This window comes from Pongo abelii, chromosome 2 (assembly GCF_028885655.2).
Source record: "Pongo abelii isolate AG06213 chromosome 2, NHGRI_mPonAbe1-v2.0_pri, whole genome shotgun sequence".
Classification (NCBI taxonomy): domain Eukaryota; kingdom Metazoa; phylum Chordata; class Mammalia; order Primates; family Hominidae; genus Pongo; species Pongo abelii.
In genome coordinates this window covers 17,337,880-17,360,962 of record NC_085928.1, presented here as the reverse complement: position 1 = coordinate 17,360,962, position 23,083 = coordinate 17,337,880, and the positions used below count along the sequence as shown (strand labels likewise).

The following is a 23,083-nucleotide window of genomic DNA, read 5'->3' as shown; positions in this document are numbered from 1 at the left end:
GTGCCTGTAATCCCAGCTACTTGGGAGGCTGAGGCAAGAGAATCACTTGAACCCAGGAGGCAGAGGTTGCAGTGAGCCGAGATTGCGCCACTGCACTCCAGCCTAGGTTACAGAGCAACAGTCCGTCTCGGTGGTGGGGGGCAGTGGGGGAGTGACAGCTTGCTTTAGTCTGCATTTCTTTACTTTCTGATAAAGATCAAAGATTATCATTATGATTATTTTGGCAAATCAGTTGTTTTTCCTCTCATAAATTCTCTGTTGATCTACTCTGTACGTTTATCTACCGGGTTTTAGTGTCATTAATTTATATGAGCTCTTTATCTATTAAATATATTAATTATTTTACGTATGTGTAATTGAATCAAACATTTTCCCAGGCTTCCCTTTTATTACTTCTTTTACATAGAAACATTTAAGATTTTTAAATACTCAAAATTATATTTGTCATTGAATTTACTGCATTGTATCTAATATCTGTAACTTTTAGGATGTATTGTTGATTCTGTATTTGTAGACAGGTTTGTTTATGTTCAAGGAATGTATCTATCCACTTAATTATCAGCTTGTTGCAACACTTAAGGCCTAGTTTAGCTTAATTGTGTTAGGGTAAACATTTCTAGGCAGTAAAATTGTATAGCTCTCCATGAATTAACTGCTTTGGGTGATAAGTATTAGCTAACATGGGATGAAACCCTAAACAGTAAGAACAGTTGAAGTGCTAGGGAATAATAGCTAATTTCATTTCTTTAAGAATTTTGGGAGATTCTATGTTTTCACCTTTAGAACTAAATTTGATCAAAAGAATGCACTTGATTTACTTGGGGGTAAAAAAGGCCCAATATAAATAAATGTCAGCTCCAAATACAGCTGTTTGGTAATATGTTAAACTAGTCCCTAATCTCTGAAAGAAAGAGAAAACCGTATGGTAGTGAGACTTTCAGGGTTCCTTACCAAATTACCAAATATCTCAATAGGATAGAAAACAAATCTCCAAATATCAACTCATTTCTTTCTTCTTTTTATTTTTTTTCTTGGAGACAGGGTCTCATTCTATCACCCAGGCTAGACTGCAGTGGCACGATCCTAGCTCACTGCAGCCTCAAATTCCTGGGCTCAAGTGATCTTCTCACCTCAGCCTCCTGAGTAGCTGGGACTACAGGCGTGCACCACCATGCCCGGCTAACTTTCTATATTGTTTTTGGTAGAGAGAGGGTCTTACCATGTTGCCTAGGCTGGTCTTGAACTGAGCTCAAGCAATCCACTCGCCTCAACCTCCCAAAGTGCTGGGATTACAGGCTAGAGCCACCTTGTCTGGCTAAGTCATTTCTTTATATATTTGTGAAACCCTCAAAATTTTATGAGGGAAATGGCCTTTATTTAAAAATAAAATTTCAGGTTTGAAAGGCTGAGGAAGTGTAAAAAGTGCATTCTAAATTGTCAGACTGTGTACTTTTAAATCGCAGTTTAAAGGAGACTGACAAAATTACCTTTTAAAAAGATAAAAAGACAATAACTAACTTTGCATATAAAGGTTAACATTAGTGAATGTGTGACAACATCAATCACTTTCCTGGCCATCACAGCTGTGTCTTCTGCTTTAAACTAAACCATAATGGGGAGGGGGGCAGTAGGGAAGCTTATCAATTGCCTGATTACTTTTCCACAGTTAATGTAGCTGCTAATTCGATCCCTGTTACATGATGCATTAATTCCACAGTTATAACCCCAGAACCTAATACAGCGCCTGTTGGAAAGAAAATAAATTGACTAGTTGCAGCAGTTTGTAATATGAAGGGATTGTTAGATACAATAGAAAATGGAATTATAGAGGACACAAAACACTCACTTAATGTGTCAGGAAGAAGTCTGTTAGTTCTGGATTCTAAATTCTACTCAGTGATACTCTTGCCAAGTCCCTTTAGGCCACAATTACTTTCTTTATCTGTAAAATTGAGTGATTTTATTAAATTAACTTTGGCACCACTTCAAGCTACCTGATGGAAATCAAGTCGACATAAATTGTGATTATGTTCATTGAGTTTCAAAAGGCAACTTTCTTAGCGGAATATTAAATAATGCTCTCTGTAAAATATTTCATAATGCAAATCATCCTCAGGGCAATGTGAAAACATTCTTAACCTATATTTGCTGCCCACAGTTTTATTTAGTTTCTGTTAAGTTTTCAAGCCTCTCCACCTCCAAGCATCTAGCACAATGTGTTTGCTCACAACACATGCTCTTAGGCCAACTCCAGAAGAGCGCTTCTATAAAATGCAAGGTCAGCATTTATTGAAGTTACTAAGGAGAGCTGAATTGGGGATTATGGAAGAAAAGATAAGGGCAGTGAGGTGGGAGCTGGAAATCCAGACGTCAGCTGTAGTTCTCAAATGTCCCAGGTATCAAAAGAATTTTTTTTGCATCTACTGAGATTTTAAAAAAAAAAAAAAAAAAAGAATTTTAACACTAGGATTAAATTGGGCTCAGCATTAAATCCTAGCTGCTTCAGAATAAAACTCTTAATTTCTCTATTGTACAGTCGAGGACATAATAGGTTTTCAATGAAGATCAAACGAGAACCAGGAAATTAAGCTCAGTTAAGAATAAAACAGGACCACTACCCAATATGTCACTGCATAATTATAACTTAGCGTTTAAGTTCGTGGACTCTGCGTTCAAAAGGATTCTGTCATTTACATCTCTCTGCCTCACTACTCTCTTCTGTAAAATGGGATAACAGGACTGATCTCAGAATTAAATGAGTTAATATATGCGAAGCGCTTGCCAGTGCACGTTTCTCAGTGCACATTTGACTTCCTTAATCAACAAAATCTCTTGAAGGCACGGTCCTACTAACTTCTGTACCCTTAACATACAACCCCATACAATACTCAATGCCTGCTTTTTTTTTTTTTTTTTTTTAAATAAAAGAATTGACAATACACTCTAGGCTGGGGTCGCCTGGGAGACCGATGTGGAAAGCCGCGAAGGCAAAAACCCGGGCTCCGCGACCCCCACCCGCGCGACGCCGCCGCTGCCGCCGCAGCGTCGTCACACGGAGCAAAGTCCCCTGGGAAGTGTAGTCTTCAGGCCCTGGGAGGGACTTCAGCCACGGGCCGAGGAGCCAGGAAGTTGAGGGAAGGAAGTTAAGGGGAGGGTTACTGGGTAACTCAAAAGTGTCTGGAGCCCCAGAGGTAGGGTAAGCCTCTCACCTGAGTCTCCCAACACCAGTACCTTCACCCGATCCAGGGACGCCATCTTGCCACTGCCTTCCCTGGGTTAACGCCTGTTCCGGGATTGTAAGCCAATCAGAGTTGGGCATGGAGGGCAGAGCCTTCAATTTCATTGGCCACTCGGAGCGTGACTGTCTTGATCGAAGGCTTCACTGAACTCATTGGCTGGTCTAGTAAAAGGTAGCGGGATGCTTCCCCAGCTGGTCGCAGGAATAGTGCGTTTTCTTTGTCGCGCAAGGGGCGTGGCTCATTTAAGCCGGTAGTTGAAGCGCTGAGGGCAGCTCTAGTGGGAGTGTTCGAGGATTCGCGTTGGTAAAACTTGTTCCCTGTTCCTTGTTCGGAGTTCCCTGGCCGGGCATTGCATTTCATGATTTCTTCTTGCTTTCGCTCCCGCTTAACTATCCTCCCCTAATGAATTACCCTCTTGCCTTGGTCCTCTTGGTCCTCCAAAGAACCATTGACCCCGGAGCGGCCCGTGTGCGACCTTGGGTAGGGCGGGCTTGGCTGCGCGGAGTGTGGCCCTGGACCCAACTGGGAGAGTCCGAGGGAGTTTGGGGTCTCGGAGTCTCGCAGTGGGGAGGAGTGCATATCACCGAACGCGTCTCGTGGAGGGCAGCTGGGTTCGGAGGTTTCGCGGTAGTTTGCCGCTGTGTGTGTGAAGGCGTGGAAAGTGCCATGAACTGTGGTAACAGAACACCGCAGTTAGATGTGTAGAATCCCAAGTTGTTCTAGAACTGGAGTGGCGATTTACTGAAGTAATCTAACTGGACTCTTCGCATCCACGTTTTCGTTTTTTTCTCCACTCTGCAGTCAGCACAATCTTTTAACATCCTGAATTTGATCCACTCACCTCCCGCTTAAAACTGTTTTAAATTTAAGAAGAGAGTGCCCAATAGCCTGTCCGATTCTACTGTGGAAGCAAGAGTGGAGGAAGTGAAGCGGGGGGAAGCTGGCAAGATGAGCCATGTTGGAACAAAACGTGCCTAGGAGACATATGGAAAGTTTTATGGAAGTACTTGTCTGGCTATGCTAGATGCTGGAAATTAATTGGTGAACAAGATGAAGTCTGGTCTTAGAGATAGACATGGAGAAAGTACAAGAAGGGGGAAAGAGCCATGGAACATGTGAAAGGGGATGTATGCTACTTAATGGGGAGTTAAGTATGCTACTTAATGGGGAGTCTGGGAAGGCCTCTATGAGGAAATGTCATTTGAGACTTGAAGGATGATTAGGAGAAGGGGGTTTGGGCTTAGCTGTAGGGGCAGAAGGAACAGCAGGTGCAAAGCCTTGGGAAGCAGGGAAAGCACATGTGGCTCATGGAATTGAGAATATGCTGGTGTGGCTGGATATGAGGCTGACAGGGTAGACAGAGGGCAGAGGGTGCCTTCTTTTCAACTTTGTTTCTCTAGCTCCGTGCCTGGTGCACAGTAGTCCTTAAATGTTTATATGATTAAAATACACGTGGGTCTGGACTGGCGTAGGGAGGTGAGGCTGGGATCTGACTCATGGACAATGGAGATCAAAGGAAGAAACAAAGGTCCTAGGAGGTCCCACACTCAGAAGTCTCCAGAGACCAGCCATACTCCTTCCCTAATAACGCCAGCTGCTGTTCGGCTTTAGCTTATTGTTTCCATGTGGGAACATGGGCTCACTTTTTCCTCAGATATTTCCAATTTTGCAAGAGGAGCTGGAAGTTGAAATTTATGTGAACTCTTAAACAATTTTTAAATGTTGACAACTAATTCAGAAAATTTTTGAAACATTCTTTGGGTGAAACAATGCGTGGGGGGCTGCCAGTTTGAGAACTCTTACCTGAGACCTCTAGAGATTGAGTAAGGAGATTCAGCGTGAGTGGGAAGTGATGGAGGAGAGAAGGTAGTGGTCGGGAAGGAGGATTTTAGAATGCGGAGATTTTGAACAAGGTGGCACAGCTTGATTTCATTTCTGAACTCTAGTTTCATTTGTTCAGCTACCTGCTGGGCATATTCAGAGGAATATCCTATGGTATTTCCTCAAAGACACTTCTAAAAGTGATTTCCTCATTTCTTCCGTATCTGCTCCTCGTCAGGGGTCACCTATTTCTCATGGCAGTACTTTTCCTAGCCTCGCTGGCTCAAAACAGAGCTATTTAAGATTTTTCCTACTCCCGTATTCTGTATCCAATATATTTTGTTGGGTCCTTTTGATTTTCTTTTTCTGTAATAACTTTCATTCATTTTGTTCTCTTCTTGCAATTTTTTTGCCTTCTTAGTTTAGATTTTATACCCGCAATGTTCCACACTGCCTCCACCTTCACTCACTTGAGTCCATTCCTCATATTGGTATAAGAATCATTTTTCTAAATAGGGGATTTATTATGAATGCCAGTACTTAATTGAACTCTTTTGCCAGCCCTTAAAGCAGAACACTTTGCATTAATTATCTCACTGAGTTCATACATTAACTGTGTGAGCAGGGCACAGTTAATAACTTTTTTTTTTTTTTTTGAGGGTCATGTCCTGTCACCTAGGCTGGTGTGCAGTGGCTCAATCATGGCTCATTGCAGCCTTGACCTCCTGGCTCAATTGATCCACCTCAGCTGGTACTACAGGTGCATGGCACTGTACCTGGCAAAGTTTTAAAATTTTTGTAGAGATGGGGTCTTACTGTGTTTCCTAGGCTTGTCTTCAGCTTCTGGGCTCTGACAATCCCACCACCTCGGCCTCCCAAAGTGTTGCAATTACAGGTATTAGCCACTGCACTTAGCTTAATCACTTTTTATATATGAAGAAACTGAGTCTGAGAATTTTCTGGGGTCAGGGGGGCTAAGAAATACTGGAACTGAGATTTAAACCCCAAAACTGTTGGATTGTAAAGCCCTCATATCACTCCCTTACGTTAGTCTTCACGACTCCCTAGGGTGTTTTAGGCAAAGGAAACAGGCTGAGCAATAAGTGGCACAGGGACCTCTCCATGCAGGATGAGCATTGGCAGGATATATTGCTGCATAGTAGAGTCACCTAAAGAGCTTTAAAAATTTGTGTGATGCCTAATCTGGCCGCCCCAGACCACCTGAGACAAAACCTTTAGGAGTGGGGCCCAGGGTCAGTATTCTTAAAACGTTCCCTAGATGATTCTGCCTTACAACCAGGCTTGAGAACTGTTAGTCTGGGGCATGGCATGTATGGGGCAGGGAAGGAGAACACAATAGTAGGAAATAATCCTGGAAACAGGTTATATTGACATTTTTCTGCTGTTCTTTGTTGAATGTTTCTGAAGCCATATGTTGTGTTCTGACAACTGTTGAGGATGTAAAACAACAAAAAAACGAAAACTGGGTTCAAGTACAATGTATAGACCAAACTGAAAAGGAGAGAAAAGTGTTTCCAGTAGTATGCTGTGGTACTACTTTGGTGTCAAGCCCAGGCACTTGCCAGGCATTCTTAAGCCCTGGGGTAGCAGGAAGGCTCTAGGTTCACAGATTTGGATCTAGGTGCTACTTTGTTATATCTTACAATATGTAGTCATACCTGAGTATTTGTAATCTAAAGTACATATTTTCTTTTGACTTTTACTTTTCCTTTATTACAGGAAGGGCCTTATATTTTCCCCCCAAAATATATGCATAGATTGGTTATAGATTCGTGTATAGAGTTTCCTCATAGTATGGTACTGTGGATATCAAAATATTTCTTATAAAAAGAGTATTAAATCTGTTGGGGTTGATAACCACTGATTTCAAATAAAAGAGTTAGTTGAAACTAGTATTAATAACAGAATATGGTTCTCCATTGAAATAGTTCAATGGGATGTCTCTGTTAAAAATTATCCTGCGGAGCCTGGCCAAGATGGTGAAACCCTGTCTCTACTAAAAATTCAAAAATTAGACAGGCGTGGTGGTGCACACCTATAGTCCCAGCAACTCAGGAGGCTGAGGCAGGAGGATCGCTTGAACCCGTGAGGCAGAAGTTGCAGTGAGCTGAGCTCGCGCCACTGCACTCCGGCCTAGGTGACAGATGGAGACGTTGTCTCCAAAAAAAAAAAATTATCCTGTGGGCTGGATGTGGTGGCTCATATCTGTAATCCCAGCACTTTAGGAAGCCCCCAAGGTGGGTGGATCCCTTGAGCCCAGAAGTTGGAGACCAGCCTGGGCAAAATGGTGAAACCCTGTCACTGCAAAAAACACAAAAATTAGTCAGTCATGGTGGTGTCTACCCGTAGTCTCAGCTACTGGAGAGTTTGAGGTGGGAGGATTGCTTGAGCCCAGGAGGTTGAGACTGCATTGAGCCAAGTCACACCAGTGAACTCTAGTCTGGGCAACAGAGCAAGACCCTCTCTCTATTAAAAGAAAAACAAATTCCCTGTGGGCTAGGGAAATTTAACTTGATTTAATCTGTGTGGATAGTCTAGCCATTTTTAGTTTGGAACATATTAAGTTGATATGGAAGCTGTCCTTCCTAAACACTTTAATTACATTCTTATTAATCACAACAGCTCCATTAAGGTAGTTGATACTATCCTTATTTCTTAGAGAGTAAAACGTGGCTTGAAATTGTTTAAGGGATTTGCTCAGGATTACATAGTTAACAAAACACAGGCTGTGTACTCTGAATTTCAAAGCCCAATTTTGTATTTTTTTGTTTGTTTTTGTTTTTTTTTGTTTTTGAGACTGAGTTTCGCTCTTGTTGCCCAGGCTGGAGTGCAGTGGCACAATCTTGGCTCATCACCACCTCCACCTCCTGAAGCCCAGGTTTTTTAAGTAAACCACATGCCAATGTGGGCTTTGAGAAGACAGCTTTCTGGGTCATGGTATGGAAATGAGATACACTTAGTTTCTGCTTTGTCAAGGGATCCAGTATTTAAGAATATTTTGGGCTGCTTTCCCTCCCTCATTTTCTATCTTTTTAAGGACTGGATGGTCTTTCCTTGATTATCAGATTTAATTTTTCAAGGTTGGTAAAACTATCTGGATCTAAGTATTACTTTCTTTCAGTTTTACAACAGTTAATGATTTTGTCAAACACCCCAGGTGGTGATTACTCATGTGTTTATTGGTTTGTTGTGATTTTATTGTGAAAGCATGACTATGTTAAAACATCCTAGAATCTTGGTAGAAAAATTTTACTCAAGAAAGGAAACAAAGACACTTTTAGGAGATGCGAACTGCTAGTTTTCTCAGGGTTGCCAGCATTCCCAAAGAATAGTGAGCATTTCATATAGCTTTTTTTGTGTTTCTCTTCTGAAGTAAAGTACACTTGATGTAATATATTGTTTTATAAATTATAAGTTACTTTTTAATCAAACACACTATAGATCGTAAAAGTAGCCATTTAAGAAACATGTAAAGCTTTTTGGGTGTAATCTTTTGTGCATTCTAGAGGAAAATCTTGTTCTGCTCTGTTAAATGCTTAGGTATTAGAAATCTTTTTAAAACTCTTTGGGTACTTCTCTGGCACTGCAAGGATAGTGGATATGATTACCATGTTCTTATACCTGGCTAATTTTCTGTTTGTTTCTGAATTCAGTATATTTAAAGTTGGAGTTTGTTGCTAAAGATGGCAGACCCAGATGTCCTCACTGAAGTTCCAGCAGCATTGAAGCGGTTAGCCAAGTATGTGATCCGGGGATTTTATGGCATTGAGCATGCCTTGGCCTTGGACATCTTGATCAGGAACCCCTGTGTGAAAGAGGAGGATATGCTGGAGCTGCTCAAGTTTGATCGGAAGCAACTTCGATCAGTTTTGAATAATTTAAAGGGAGACAAGTTTATCAAATGCAGAATGAGGGTAGAGACTGCTGCAGATGGGAAAACCACTCGCCATAACTACTACTTCATCAATTATCGTACTCTTGTTAATGTGGTAAAATATAAACTGGACCACATGAGAAGGAGGATTGAGACCGATGAGAGAGATTCGACCAACCGGGCTTCCTTCAAATGTCCTGTCTGTAGTAGTACTTTCACAGACTTAGAAGCTAATCAGCTCTTTGATCCTATGACAGGTGAGGTTTATCTGGTTTGTGAATCTTTAAAATAAAGTGTGTATTACCCTTTTTCTTAAATTGACTCATCTAATTTTTAAACCATCATATATATTATTATAAAAGTGAATGGATCAGTGTAAATTACGGCATGCAGTCAGTCTTACTGTCCTGTTTGGTTGTCACACTACTTTGAGAAGCCTTTGCAAAGCCTTTCTCCTTCACAAGGGAGTTTCTCACTTATGGCCCTCCTGTCTCTGCCCATCCCACCTTGTTTACAACTGCAGCCTAATCTGAAGGGTTGATTTCTCTACCACTTTGAGGCTGTTCTAATTTTATTTTTGACCTCTAGACAGTTGCAATACAGTGTATTTAAATGCTTTGTTAGTGGAACTAGAAAGTGGTATCAGGAGTATGTAACTAGGACGTATTATCTGGATTTGGGGAAGGCCTCTGGAAGAAGTTAACATTGGAGACCTAAAAGATAGTAAGAGTTAGCCAGATGAAATAAGAGGGGAATTTTTTCCAAGATAAGACATTTAGTGTCCTTTAGATACACATTATTATTGGAAGAAAATTGTCAACAAGATATATAATTGGCCTGATTTGATTGAATAGTTTTAAGGATTTTTCTTAACACAATTTAGAAAGCATGCATTATCTGAAAATACAATATGTCTAGCATAAACATGAGAAACTTTGAAGTTCTAAGTTATATAGTTATTTTATCTTGTTATCTGTTTACACAATAAAAAGAGACTAGTTTTGCTAAATACTTGATCAATTTTGTGTTATTTTGTACAGGTAAAAATCTATAGAAGGACTCAGTGCTATTAAATTAGATTAAGTCCCTTTGTTATGGTTGATTTCAGGAGTATAGGCTACTTTTTAGTTCATAAATCTGCTTTTTTAAGAACTTCATCCGAAAGTTTAAACTTTGACCCATGAAATATTTGGTTGTGCAAAATTACAGATTTCTGTGTATGTTTTATTTTCTATTTTTTATGTTATATATGGTACATTTTAAATAATTTAAAAATTTTTTTAAGTGGGAAATAACCCCAATATAAATTAAGATTATTGACAAAAAGAGCCAGAAGCAATCTATGACCTTTTTTTTTCTTATTTACTGTGAGGCAATGATTTTGGATGAAAACTAATTTAAAGAATTAACAATTGTATTAAACATTTAATTTGTCTGAACCTAGCTTTTTACCTTGAAAGGGCTCCACAAGGAATGATCTTGATTATAAGACAGTCTTAACCATCCTCGGTATGAGAATTGCTGGAGTGTTCTATAGAGGAAGGTTGTAGAATATATCTGAAGCTCTTCAAAACAGACTAGAGAAGTCTCATGATTCTTGCCATTCACTCTAACAGATTTCTTACAGGAGCTCTGGGTTCTTGGTTTTGTAATTCTCTACAGATGTTGGTTTTAATAGTGGAGGCTTCATCACTCTTGACCACAGTAGAAGGTGTTATCCAGTCCCTTAGAGTAATCTAAAATAACATGCTTCTGCTACATTTATTTGTCATTTGAGTCATATTTAATTTAATGAAACTTTCTAAAAGGAGATGATTCCACTACTTATATATCAGTATTTAGGAGATTGATCATGATACTCTTGAATTTCACCTAGATTCTGAATGAAACTGGTTGACTCAATAGATGGCCTGTGGAAGAGATGGCCTAACATTCCATCCAGTACAGTCAAGGTGACTTGAATCAAGGAGTTAGGGTAGAGGGCATGAAAGTATTTTATGAAATAAAGCTAAAACTGAAACAGTTGTGTTGTGGCCAGTCTGAACAAAGACTATTTTTAATGTGAGGGCTATGGTCAGCATGAAGATGAAAAGAAGGAGTGCCTGAGAGCAAGAATAAGTCACTTAATCTTAATGTCACTCAGGGGAGGGTGCCCTGGTCAGCCAACACTAATGCTTGACTTAATTGGCAGTTATGTCCTACTTAATTGGCAGTAAAGCCTGAGGTATCATGATTAAAAATTTATAATCATTAGGGACCCTCATTCTGAGAACATACTTGCCTTTTTATTGTAATGTGGCTTTTCATTTAGATGCTCCTTTAAGGAGAAAAATGTGTTGATTAGTTGATATTAGGCCCTAGTTGCTTGCCAGTTCTGATGTTTTGAATTTTGTTTTTGTTTTTTTTTTTAACTATTAATACCCAACAACCTCCTTTGGTCTGTACATTCCTTTTAGAAATCTTTGTGTTTTTCTCTATTATTCTTTCTTGTTTTGCTCGGTATTCATCTCTCTGTCCTCTCCTCTACTCCCACCCCATAATGAAGAAGATGGGCAATAAAAATTTGGTGTGTGTAGTAAGGGAGGAGGGAACTTTTTCTGCTGTGATAACTGTGCCTTGTCTAAATTGGTAGATTGCAGTTTTCTTTCTAAGCCCAGTCCTGTACAAATACCCAATTTCCTGGTTGCTAGAGGAGATTGATAATATTTCTGATCAAGTGATGGAAGTATTTAATGGACTTCTACCTGCATTTCTTTTCAATAGTTCTTAGATTGACTTGTGGTTTACAGAAGCAATTAGGGGATATTCAGAAATTGGATTTGAAGCCTGCTAGACTTTACTGTTTTCCGTGACAAAAAGTGGTTAACTCAAGTGTATGGGCAGCTCTCTGCCACATGACAAAGGGTAGTAACTCCTAGATGAGCTCCTGAGGACCACCTGCAAATTCCGGACCCAGGAAACAGCCCAGCAAGGATTGTTTACCATTGTTAATTCACACATAAGCCACCGATCTTCCTACTTCGGTTTACTACTATTCCCTACTCCATCTCTACTTTTCCTAAAGATTGTAAATTTTCTCTGTACTTTCCATTTAGATTTGCTTTTGATGTTTCTGGGTTGAACTCTCTTCAAATGTATAGATACATTATTTGTTAAAATGGAATAACCTAGCCTTTGCACACTAGTCAATCAGAAGCGTAATCATTAAGGTGAAACCAGGTTTTAAGTTTCTAAAATATGGGAGGATTATGTAATCAAAACAAAAACATGACATGAAATCTCTCAGTGAATCAGCAAAATAACATCTTGTGTTTCATAAATGCATGTTTTAGATTTAGCAAGCTTTCTGACCGTTTAAATAGACTTAAGTATTTCTATTTTAGCAGTCTCAACCATGGGTGATTTAGTTAATCACCCTAAGTTAACACTTCTAAGTTAAGTTCAACAGCATGCTTCTCCTGAAGGGGAGAGGGGGATATTACCTCTTTTTAGATGTTAAGGTTAGATGATTTGGAAATAGCTTTATATTTTCCATTTTTAGTTTAAAAATTATGCAACCATAATGCCAGAGACAAATTTGAAGAGAAAAAAATCACCCACAAAGCCACCAGCCTTTTATGTATTACCTACAATTACAATCATAGCTTAGAATAGTTTATGATCTCTTGGTTTCTTAATGTACCAAACTCTCCTGTTTCTGTCTAGTGTTCAAAATATGTTTTAATAGGTGTAATTTTTTTCCCATTTTCCTTTCCCCTCCTTTTGGGCACTTTGGTGGTATCTATTTTTTGCTGGTATAGATAAGATGCTTTGAATACCTTTGTATATATAGCACATTATTCCTGTTCACATTTTTCCTTATGAATTCTTGGCAGTGGGAATATTGGGCAAAAAAATACAGTTTTAGAGCTTCTCTAAAAACATATATGGCATTGTAGTTTTACTGTGAGTGGGTGGAGTAGAATTGTTAGATGCTTGAATTGGAAATAATTTGGGAGCCCCTTTTACTGCATTCACCTAGGGACCTAGGAGTCACATTTTAAATTTTGAGATGAGATAATTTAAATTTTTTTAAAAAGGAATCATATAAATGTATATTTAATAAAATCTTAGAAATAGAAATTCAGAGATTATCTAGTTCAACTCATCAAATAATGTGTATGTGGATGCACATGGACATGCCTATGTTGTACCCTTGGATTTGGAGGATCTTATAATGTAATAACGAATAAATCTAGTGGTATTTACATTGCTAGACTGTTTTAGATTTACTATTAAGGGAGAATATGACACTTCTCATGGAGATTCACCTTGTTTTGTTTGGCTCCATGGAAAGACTTAGCAACAGATTTTAGGATTAGCATAAAGAAGTCTTTGGTAAGTAAGTAAGTCTCTAATAAATAACTCTTAAAAACAGCCAACAATTGACTAGATCTCTTCTAGTGTTGAGTTCTGAGTTTGGAATAGTCAAGTAAACTTGGTATCTACTTGAGATATTCATATGTAAGTTTGGAGTTAAATCATATGAGTCCCTTCTTGGCTTGTGACTACAGATAAAGCTTTTTGGTTTGGACAGATCCGTTTCCTGATGGCCCCATTTATTGAGATTCCTTTTCTGTTCCCTTACCCTAACATTTAAAAATTTTTAGGATTCTCTATTTGTGAGACTCGATTAAAGAGTGCCTTCATAGGGCAGGCAGCTTTTTCCTGTCTTCTTCTCTTTCTACTTAGAATAGGAGATATCTTTTAAAATTTTTTTAATTAAAAGAAATTTTTTGTGGCTAAATAGGTGTATATGTTTATGGGGTACATGAGATGTTTTGATACAGGCATGCAATGTGTAATAATCACGTCATGGAGAATGGGGCATCCATCCCCTCATGCATTTATCCTTTGTGTTACAAACAATCCAATTATACTATTTTAGTTATTTTTAAATGTATAATTATTGACTATAGTTACCCTGTTGTGCTTTCAAATAGTAGGTCTTATTCATTCTTTCTAACTATTTTTTTACCAGTTAGCCATCCCCCATCCCTACTACCCTTTCTAGCCTCTACTAACCATCCTTTCATTCTCTATGTCCCCAAATTCAATTGTTTTGAGTTTTAGATCCCACAAATTAGTGAGAATGTACAATGTTTATCCTTCTGTGCCTGGCTTATTTCGCTTAACATAATGATTTCCAGTTCTGTCCATGTTGCAAATGACTGAATCTCATTCTTTTTTATGGCTGAATAGTACTCCATTGTGTATGTGCACCACAGTTTCTTTATCTAGTCATCTGTTGATGAACACTTAGGTTGCTTCCAAATCTTAGCTATTGTGAACAGTGCTGCCACAAACATGGGAATGCAGCTACCTCTTTGATATACTGATTTCCTTTCTTTTGGGTATATACTCAGCAGTGAGATTGCTGGATCATATGGTAGCTTTATTTTTAGTTTTTTGAGGAACCTCCAAACTGTTCTCCATAGTGATTGTACTAATTTACATTCCCACCAACAGTGTACGACAGTTCCCTTTCCTCCACGTTCTTGCCAGCATTTGTTATTGCCAGGACAGGAGGTATCTTACAAGCAGTGTTTTCAATTCCTGAAGTGCTAAAAACACAAACACAAGAAGAAATCTTTCCGAGATTGTTTTGCTCAGTTGCTGAGTCCTCAGTCTTTGGAATCTTATCCAGCATGGGTTAATTAGACAATTATGCCACAGAGCTCAAAGGTATGGATTGGGGAGTGGGGGGAGTAAGAGGGCGGGAATTTATTAGAAAAAGTTAAAATATATATAAAAACGAGTTATGGAAAGATAGGAGCAAGTATCGTCCCTCTTCTACCCTTCCCCCACAAAACCTTTAGGTCTGATTTTTTAAAATTCTGCTGCTTTTGATTTTGAGGATTTGAGAACTTTTTTTTTTTTTAATTGTACTTTAAGTTTTAGGTTACATGTGCACAATGTGCAGGTTAGTTACATATGTATACATGTGCCATGCTGGTGTGCTGCACCCATTAACTTTTACTGGTACCAAAACAGAGATATAGATCAATGGAACAGAACAGAGCCCTCAGAAATAACGCCGCATATCTACAACTATCTGATCTTTGACAAACCTGAGAAAAACAAGCAATGGGGAAAGGATTCCCTATTTAATAAATGGTGCTGGGAAAACTGGCTAGCCATATGTAGAAAGCTGAAACTGGATCCCTTCCTTACACCTTATACAAAAATTAATTCAAGATGGATTAAAGACTTAAATAAGAACTTTTTTAAAAAAACATTTTGGCTGGGTGCAGTGGCTCATGCCTGTAATCCCAGCACCTTGGGAGGCCAAGGTGGGCGGATCGTTTGAGGTCAGGAGTTCAAGACCAGCCTGGCCAACATAGCAAAACCCCATCTCTACTAAAAATACAAAAATTAGCTGGGTGTGATGGAGTGCGCCTGTAATCCCAGGTACTTGGGAGGCTGAGGCAGGAGAATCCTTTGAACCCAGGAGCCAGAGGTTGCAGTGAACCGAGATTGCACCACTGCACTCCAGTCTGGGTGACAGAGTGAAACTTCATCTCAAAAAAAAAAACAATCTTTTATCTTTTTTGTATTTTGATGCCAGTGACATAAAAGCTAATTTATTTGCTTATTTGTGAAGAGTTGCTTTTTAGTTTGATGCTTTGGGTTTTGAAACAATATTCTATTCGTTATTGTCTTTCAGATAGTTGAGATGAGTTTGATTCTGCATGCTGAGATGAATTTGATTTGGGCCTAATTTAGAGAATTTATTGCAAGCTTTAATATTCATCCGTGTACCATCCTTCAGTTTGTTGTTTTCTGCCCTTCTTCCCCCACATTGTACCTTTTTTCCCCTTTATCATTCCAGAATTGAGGAATGATGCATGATTAGACCAAATCCAGATAAATTCCTGTTTAAGGAAGGAGAACCCAATTTCATTGATTAAATTGAATTTTGGAGGGTGAGGTTGTATTGTGTAAATCATTGACACATTTGATTCTGAATTTCAAAAACATTAAATCTGCTTTTTTTTTCTTTTGCATGCAGATGAATGAGTATTTTGCAGTGTTAATTGTTCTGTGGTGAATTTTTAAAAGATGATTTTTCAAATTTCTTTTTATTATAGGTAAAATAATTTAATGTAGAACTATGTTCCTGCCATGTGTGCTGCTGTTTGCTAATAGCACCTCCTTTTTCTGTACATTTTCCCTTGCCCAATTAAACTGAAGAAATTTGCTTTACGAAAATAAAGTTTAGGAATGAGACTAAAAGGTGACTTTTTGAGACTTAAAATTACATTTTAATAGATATTCCCCCGAACATTATGAGTTATAAAAATTGCAACAAAAGACTTGATAATGCTTTCAGAAAAGCCCAGGAATGACTGTATAGCTTCTGCATATTGATTAAGAGGGAGTTGAATGTTTTTGGAGAATTCAATATGGCATTCGTTTTCTTTCTTTTAAAAATACATAAGTAATATATGGCTGGGAGCGGTAGCTCAACGCGTGTAATCCCAGCACTTTGGGAGGCCGAGGTGGGCAGATCACTTGAGGTTAGGAGTTCAAGACCAGCCTGGCCAATAGGGTGAAACCCCATCTCTACTAAATATACAAAAAGCCAGTTGTGGTGGCGCACACCTGTAGTCCCAGCTACTCGGGAAGCTGAGGCACGAGGATTACGTGAACCTCGGAGGCAGAGGTTGCAGTGAGCCAAGATCACGCCACTGCCAACCTGGGCAACAGAGCGACACTCTGTCTCAAAAAAAATAAAATAAGTAATACATGAATGAAAACCTGGTAAAGACACAAATAGTAGAGAGGTATGTAAACTAAAATGGCAAACTAGTTTTTCCTCTCTGTGGCTTTTCCGCTCACCTCACTCCCACCAATTTTCTCTGTCGTAACAGAGAAACTATGAAGTTTTTGCTTATCCTTCCAGGCCTGTTACCTTGTATCCCTAACACCATCCTCCAGAAGCCCTTTAGAAATCTAACAATGTAAAGTGATTCTTTATTTATTTATTTATTTTTATTTTTTTATTATACTTTAAGTTCTGGGGTACATGTGCACAACGTGCAGGTTTGTTACATAGGTATACATGTGCCATGTTGGTTTGCTGCACCCAACAACCCGTCATTTACATTAGGTATTTCTCCTACTGCTAATCCCTCCCCCAGCCTCCCACCCCCTGACAGGCACTGGTGTGTGATGTTCCCTGCCTTGTGTCCGTGTGTTCTCGTTGTTAATCTCCCACCTATGAGTGAGAACATGCGGTGTTTGATTTTCTGACCTTGTGATAGTTTGCTGAGAATGATGGTTTCCAGCTTCATCCATGTCCCTACAAAGGACATGAACTTATCCTTTTTTATGGCTGCATAGTATTCCATGGTGTATATGTGCCACATTTTCTTAATCCAGTCTATCATTGATGGTCATTTGGGTTGGTTCCAAGTCTTTGCTATTGTGAATAGTGCCACAGTAAACATGCGTGTGCATGTGTCTTTATAATAGCATGATTTATAATCCTTTGGGTATATATCCAGTAATGGGATGGCCGGGTCAAATGGTATTTCTAGTTCTAGATCCTTGAAGAATCGCCAGTCTTCACAATGGTTGAACTACTTTACACTCCCACCAATAGTGTAAAAGCATTCCTATTTCTCCACATCCTCTCCAGCATCTGTTGTTTCCTGACTTTTTAATGATTGCCATTCTAACTGGTATGAGATGGTATCTCATTGTGGTTTTGATTTGCATTTCTCTGATGACCAGTGATGATGAGCATTTTTTCATATGTCATCTATGCTGCATATGCATATGTTGGCTGCATAAATATCTTCTTTTAAGAAGTGTCTGTTCATATCCTTTGCCCACTTTTTGATGGGGTCATTTGTTTTTTTCTTGTAAATTTGTTTGAGTTCTTTGTAGATTCTGGTTATTAGCCTTTTGTCAGATGGGTAGATTGCAAAGATTTTCTCCCATTCTGTAGGTTGCCTGTTCACTCTGATGATAGTTTCTTTTGCTGTGCAGAAGCTCTTCAGTATAATTAGATTCCATTTGTCTATTTTGGCTTTTGTGGCCATTACTTCTGGTGTTTTAGTCATGAAGTCTTTGCCCATGCCTATGTCCTGAATGGTATTGCCTAGGTTTTCTTATAGGGTTTTTGTGGTGTTAGGTCTTACATTTAAGTCTTTAATCCATCTTGAGTTAATTTTTGTATAAGGTGTAAGGAAGGGATCCAATTTCAGCTTTCTACATAGGGCTAGCCAGTTTTACCAGCACCATTTATAAAATAGGGAATCCTTTCCTCATTTCTTGTTTTTGTCAGGTTTGTCAAAGATCAGATGGTTATAGATGTGTGGTGTTATTTCTGAGGCCTCTGTTCTGTTCCGTTGGTCTGTATATCTGTTTTGGTACCAGTACCATGCTGTTTTGGTTACTGTAGCCTTGTAGTATAGTTTGAAGTCAGGTAGTGTGATGCCTCTAGCTTTGTTCTTTTTTGCTTAGGATTATCTTGGCTATACAGGCTCTTTTTTGGTTCTATATGAACTTTAAAGTAGTTTTTTCCAATTCTGTGAAAGTCAGTGGTAGCTTGATGGGAATAGCACTGAATCTATAAATTACCTTGGGCAGTATGGCCATTTTCACGATATTGATTCTTCCTATCCTTGAGCGTGGAATGTTCTTCCATTTGTGTCCTCTTTTATTTCGTTGAACAGTGGTTTGTAGTTCTTGAAGAGGTCCTTCACATTCCTTATTAGTTGGATTCCTAGGTATTTTATTCTCTTTGTAGCAATTGTGAGTGGGAGTTCACTCATGATTTGACTCTCTGTTTATTATTGGTGTGTAGGAATGCTTGTGATTTCTGCACATTGATTTTGTGTCCTGAGACTTTGCTGAAATTGCTTATCAGCTTAAGGAGATTTTGGGCTGAAACGATGGGGTTTTCTAAATATACAATCATGTCATCTACATACAGAGACATTTTGACTTCCTATTTTCCTAATTGAATAACCTTTATTTCTTTCTCCTGCCTGATTGCCCTAGCCAGAACTTCCAACACTATGTTGAATAGGAGTGGTGAGAGAGGGCATCCTTGTCTTGTGCTGGTTTTCAAAGAGAATGCTTCCAGTTTTTGACCATTCAGTATGATATTGGCTGTGGTTTGTCATAGCTCTTATTATTTTGAGATACATTCCATCAATACCTAGTTTATTGAGAGTTTTTAGCATGAAACGCTGTTGAATTTTGTCAAAGGCCTTTGCTGCATCTATTGAGATAATCATGTGCTTTTTGTCATTGGTTCTGTTTATGTGATGGATTACGTTTATTCATATGCCTATGTTGAACCAGCCTTGCATCCCAGCGATGAAGCTGACTTGATCTTGGTGGATAAGCTTTTTGATGTGCTGCTGGATTCGGTTTGCCAGTATTGTAGTGAGGATTTTCACATTGATGTTCATCAGGAATATTGGCCTAAAATTCCCTTTTTTTGTTGTGTCTCTACCAGGCTTTGGTATCAGGATGATGCTAGCCTCATAAAATGAGTTAGGGAGGATTCCCTCTTTTTCTATTGATTGGAATAGTTTCAGAAGGAATGGTACCAGCTCCTCCTTGTACCTCTGGTAGAATTCAGTTGTGAATCTGTCTGGTCCTGGGCTTTTTTTTGGTTGGTAGGCTATTAATTATTGCCTCAGTTTCACAGCCTGCTATTGGTCTATTCAGAGATTCAACTTCTTCCTGGTTTAGTCTTGGGAGGGTATATGTGTCCAGGAATTTATCCATTTCTTCTAGATTTTTTAGTTTATTTGCATAGAGGTGTTTATAGTATTCTCTGATGGTAGTTTGTATTTCTGTGGGATCGGTGGTGATATCCCCTTTATCGTTTTTTATTGCGTCTATTTGATTCTTCTCTCTTTTCTTCTTTATTAGTCTGGCTAGCAGTCTATCTATTTTGTTGATCTTTTCAAAGAACCAGCTCCTGGATTCAGTGATTTTTTTTTGAAGGGTTTTTTGTGTCTTTATCTCCTTCAGTTCTGCTCTGATCTTAGTTATTTCTTGCCTTCTGCTAGCTTTGAATTTGTTTGCTCTTGCTTCTCTAGTTCTTTTAATTGTAATGTTAGGGTGTCAATTTTAGATCTTTCCTGCTTTCTCTTGTGGGCATTTAGTGCTATAAATTTCCCTCTACACACTGCTTTAAATGTGTCCCAGAGATTCTGGTATGTTGTGTCTTTGTTCTCATTGGTTTCAAAGAATATCTTTATTTCTGCCTTCATTTCCTTATGTACCCAGTAGTCATTCAGGAGCAGGTTGTTCAGTTTCCATGTGGTTTTGCAGTTTTGAGTGAGTTTCTTAATCCTGAGTTCTAATTTGATTGCACTGTGGTCTGAGAGACAGTTAGTTTGTTGTGATTTCTGTTCTTTTTTTTTTTTTTTTGAGATGGAGTCTCGCTCTTTTGCCCAGGCTGGAGTGCGGTGGCGTGATCTCAGCTCACTGCAAACTCTGCCTCCCGGGTTCACGCCATTCTCCTGCCTCAGCCTCCCGAGAAGCTGGGACTACAGGTGCTCACTACCACGCCCGGCTAATTTTTTGTATTTTTAGTAGAGACGGGGTTTCACCGTGTTATCCAGGATGGTCTCGAGCTCCTGACCTCGTGATCCGCCTGCCTCGGCCTCCCAAAGTGTTGGGATTACCGGCATGAGCCACCGTGCCCGGCCAATCTCTGTTCTTTTGCATTTGTTGCAGAGTGTTTTACTACCAATTATGTGGTCAATTTTAGAATAATTGTGATGTGGTGCTGAGAAGAATGTATATTCTGTTGATTTGGGGTGTAGAGATCTGTAGATGTCTATTAGGTCTGCTTGGTCTAGAGCTGAGTTCAAGTCCTGGATATCCTTGTTAACCTTCTGTCTCGTTGATCTGTCTGATATTGACAGTGGGGTGTTAAAGTCTCCAATTATTATTGTGTGGGAGTCTAAGTCTCTTTGTAGGTCTCTGAGGACTTGCTTTATGAATCTGGGTGCTCCTGTACTGGGTGCATATATGTTTAGGATAGTTAGCTCTTCTTGTTAAATTGATCTCTTTACCATTATGTAGTGGCCTTCTTTGTCTCTTTTGATGCGAAGTGATTCTTAAATACTTTGTTAAAACAGCTTATGGTTAGTAATGCTTGGTCAGCTTCTCATAATATTGTATAGTTTTATTTAGAACACTTATTATGTTGGGTCCTTTTGCATAATCAGTGTGTTCAGTGTTCATGTCATTTCCAGAAGTCTTTTGGCTTTTCTTTTCAGCAGTGGCTGCAAGACAGTAAAGTGACAGGATGTTAAGATTCCAGAGCCCTGGCTTTTAGTCTTAGTCATGTTAGTAACTGTTACCTTGAGCAAATCCTGTAACCATTCTTGGCCTTCTTTTAGCATGTGTAAAATGATACATTCATCCTATTCTATACTGTATATGGCTTCTCTCAACTCTAATTTTATACTTACTCTTTGATTTGGAACATATTTGACATTCTAAAAGTATGGAGAAGCTTGGGGGTTTTATCACTGGTTTTAGAGGATTATGTTGGTCACTTTGGGTTAATTTAGAAGCCTTGGTTAGGAATTGGAACCCCCCAGTTATAGTATTCATATAGAAAATATGCTGTGTTTAATTATGTCATCTTCAGAAACACACAGGCATAATGGAGAATAATATTAATAATTTTAAGCAGTCTTATTTTTCCAAGCTCCCCAGTTCACTACCTTCCACATATATACATTCTATTGGCTATTATCTTTCAGATAGTTGAGATGAGTTTGATTCTGCATGCTGAGATGAATTTGATTTGGGCCTAATTTAGATAATTTATTGCAAGCTTTAATATTCATCCGTGTACTATCCTTCAGTTTGTTGTTTTTTGCCCTTCTTCCCCAATATGGTACCTTTTTTCCCCTTTATAATGAGTTCCAGGATGGAGGAATGATGCATGATTAGACCAAATCCAGATAAGTTCCCATTTAAGGAAGGACAAACTAAATTGAATTTTGGGGGGTGGTTTTATGTATTTCATAAAATATTCAGTGGGAGGGGAAAACAGTGTCTAAATATGCTTCCTAAGCTATGTGGCGGTTGGATGTTTACAGTGCAGTAAAATTAATCATATATGTTACTGTTATGTCTTGAAATTTTATAGTTTTGTCCTTATCTCACTAAAATCCTAGGAGTTCTGTTTCTAGCTACTTAGTTTTAACATGGAACTGTGAAGTGTCTTTTGTTTTTTTCTTTTTCCTGGAATCTTTTTGAGTGAAGGGGAGTAAAAAACTTGGATTCAAAGTTTTTTCATAAGATTGTCCAGAAAAGTTATGCATGCCATTATCTCTTGCTTAGATTTTGCAAAGCTCTCTTAGGTACTTTCCTTGCTTTCACTCTTGCTTCCCGTGTAGACTATTTGTCATAGCAACTAGTGATCCTTCTAGCATATCAGGGCATGCCACTCTTCTGTTAAAAATCCTCCAGAGGCTTCTTCTTTCCCTCAGAAAAGTCAAAGTCCTTAACAGAATTTATAAAGTCTTCTATTTGCTTCCTCCCTAATTTCCCCTTTTGGAGACTATTTCTATCATTCTTCCCACGTTCACAGCAGTCACCTTATTTGGGCTTTGTGTGCACCAGGCATGCCTTTACTTTATTTGCCTTTTTGCATGCTATTTTCCCTTGTCCAAACATTTGCATGACTTGCTCCCATCTTTAAGTCTCTGCTCATACATTGCTATTTGAGAGAGGCCTACCCTGAGTTTCCTATATAATAGAGCAACACCCCTTTCCCTTCACCTTCTTCCTTCCCTGCTTTTTTTCCCCTGTAATACTTATATACTACGGATGTGATTTTTTTGTGTCTTGTCTACCCCCAACTAGAATGTGAGGGCCATGAAAGTAGCTCAGATGATTGGCTGGACTTGGGAAGGCTGAATGTCAGAAGCCCTGGGGATATCAAACCCACTGTTCTGGGGTGAGAGCTCTGCAGCAGCAGACATTTGATCCTCCCTGTTTCCTTGGCCAGCCTTGAGGACATGGGCTGCAATATGAGTCCCACTTGAGCACTGAAGCACCCTGTGCCATATCAAAGCATTTGAGCTTATTT

The 23,083-nt window shown here is 38.9% G+C and overlaps 2 protein-coding genes across 3 annotated transcripts in view; one reads left to right on the top strand and one right to left on the bottom strand.

Moving 5' to 3' along the window:
* The window catches only part of RABL3 (RAB, member of RAS oncogene family like 3), a 60,833-nt gene extending 57,417 nt beyond the window's left edge, over positions 1–3,416 (bottom strand). The window contains exon 1 of the mRNA XM_002813241.4: positions 3,210–3,416. Within this exon, the coding sequence (XP_002813287.1) occupies positions 3,210–3,255 (46 nt within the window). The 5' untranslated portion in view covers positions 3,256–3,416. The remainder of the gene's footprint in view (positions 1–3,209) is intronic.
* Positions 3,417–3,496: 80 nt separating this feature from the next.
* Positions 3,497–23,083, top strand: part of GTF2E1 (general transcription factor IIE subunit 1) — a 38,924-nt gene continuing 19,337 nt past the window's right edge. The window contains 2 exon segments of one of the 2 annotated variants that reach the window (NM_001134011.1): positions 3,497–3,542; positions 8,735–9,212. In NM_001134011.1, coding sequence (NP_001127483.1) covers positions 8,765–9,212 — 448 coding nt within the window. In that variant the 5' untranslated portion in view covers positions 3,497–3,542; positions 8,735–8,764. 2 annotated transcript variants of the gene reach the window in all.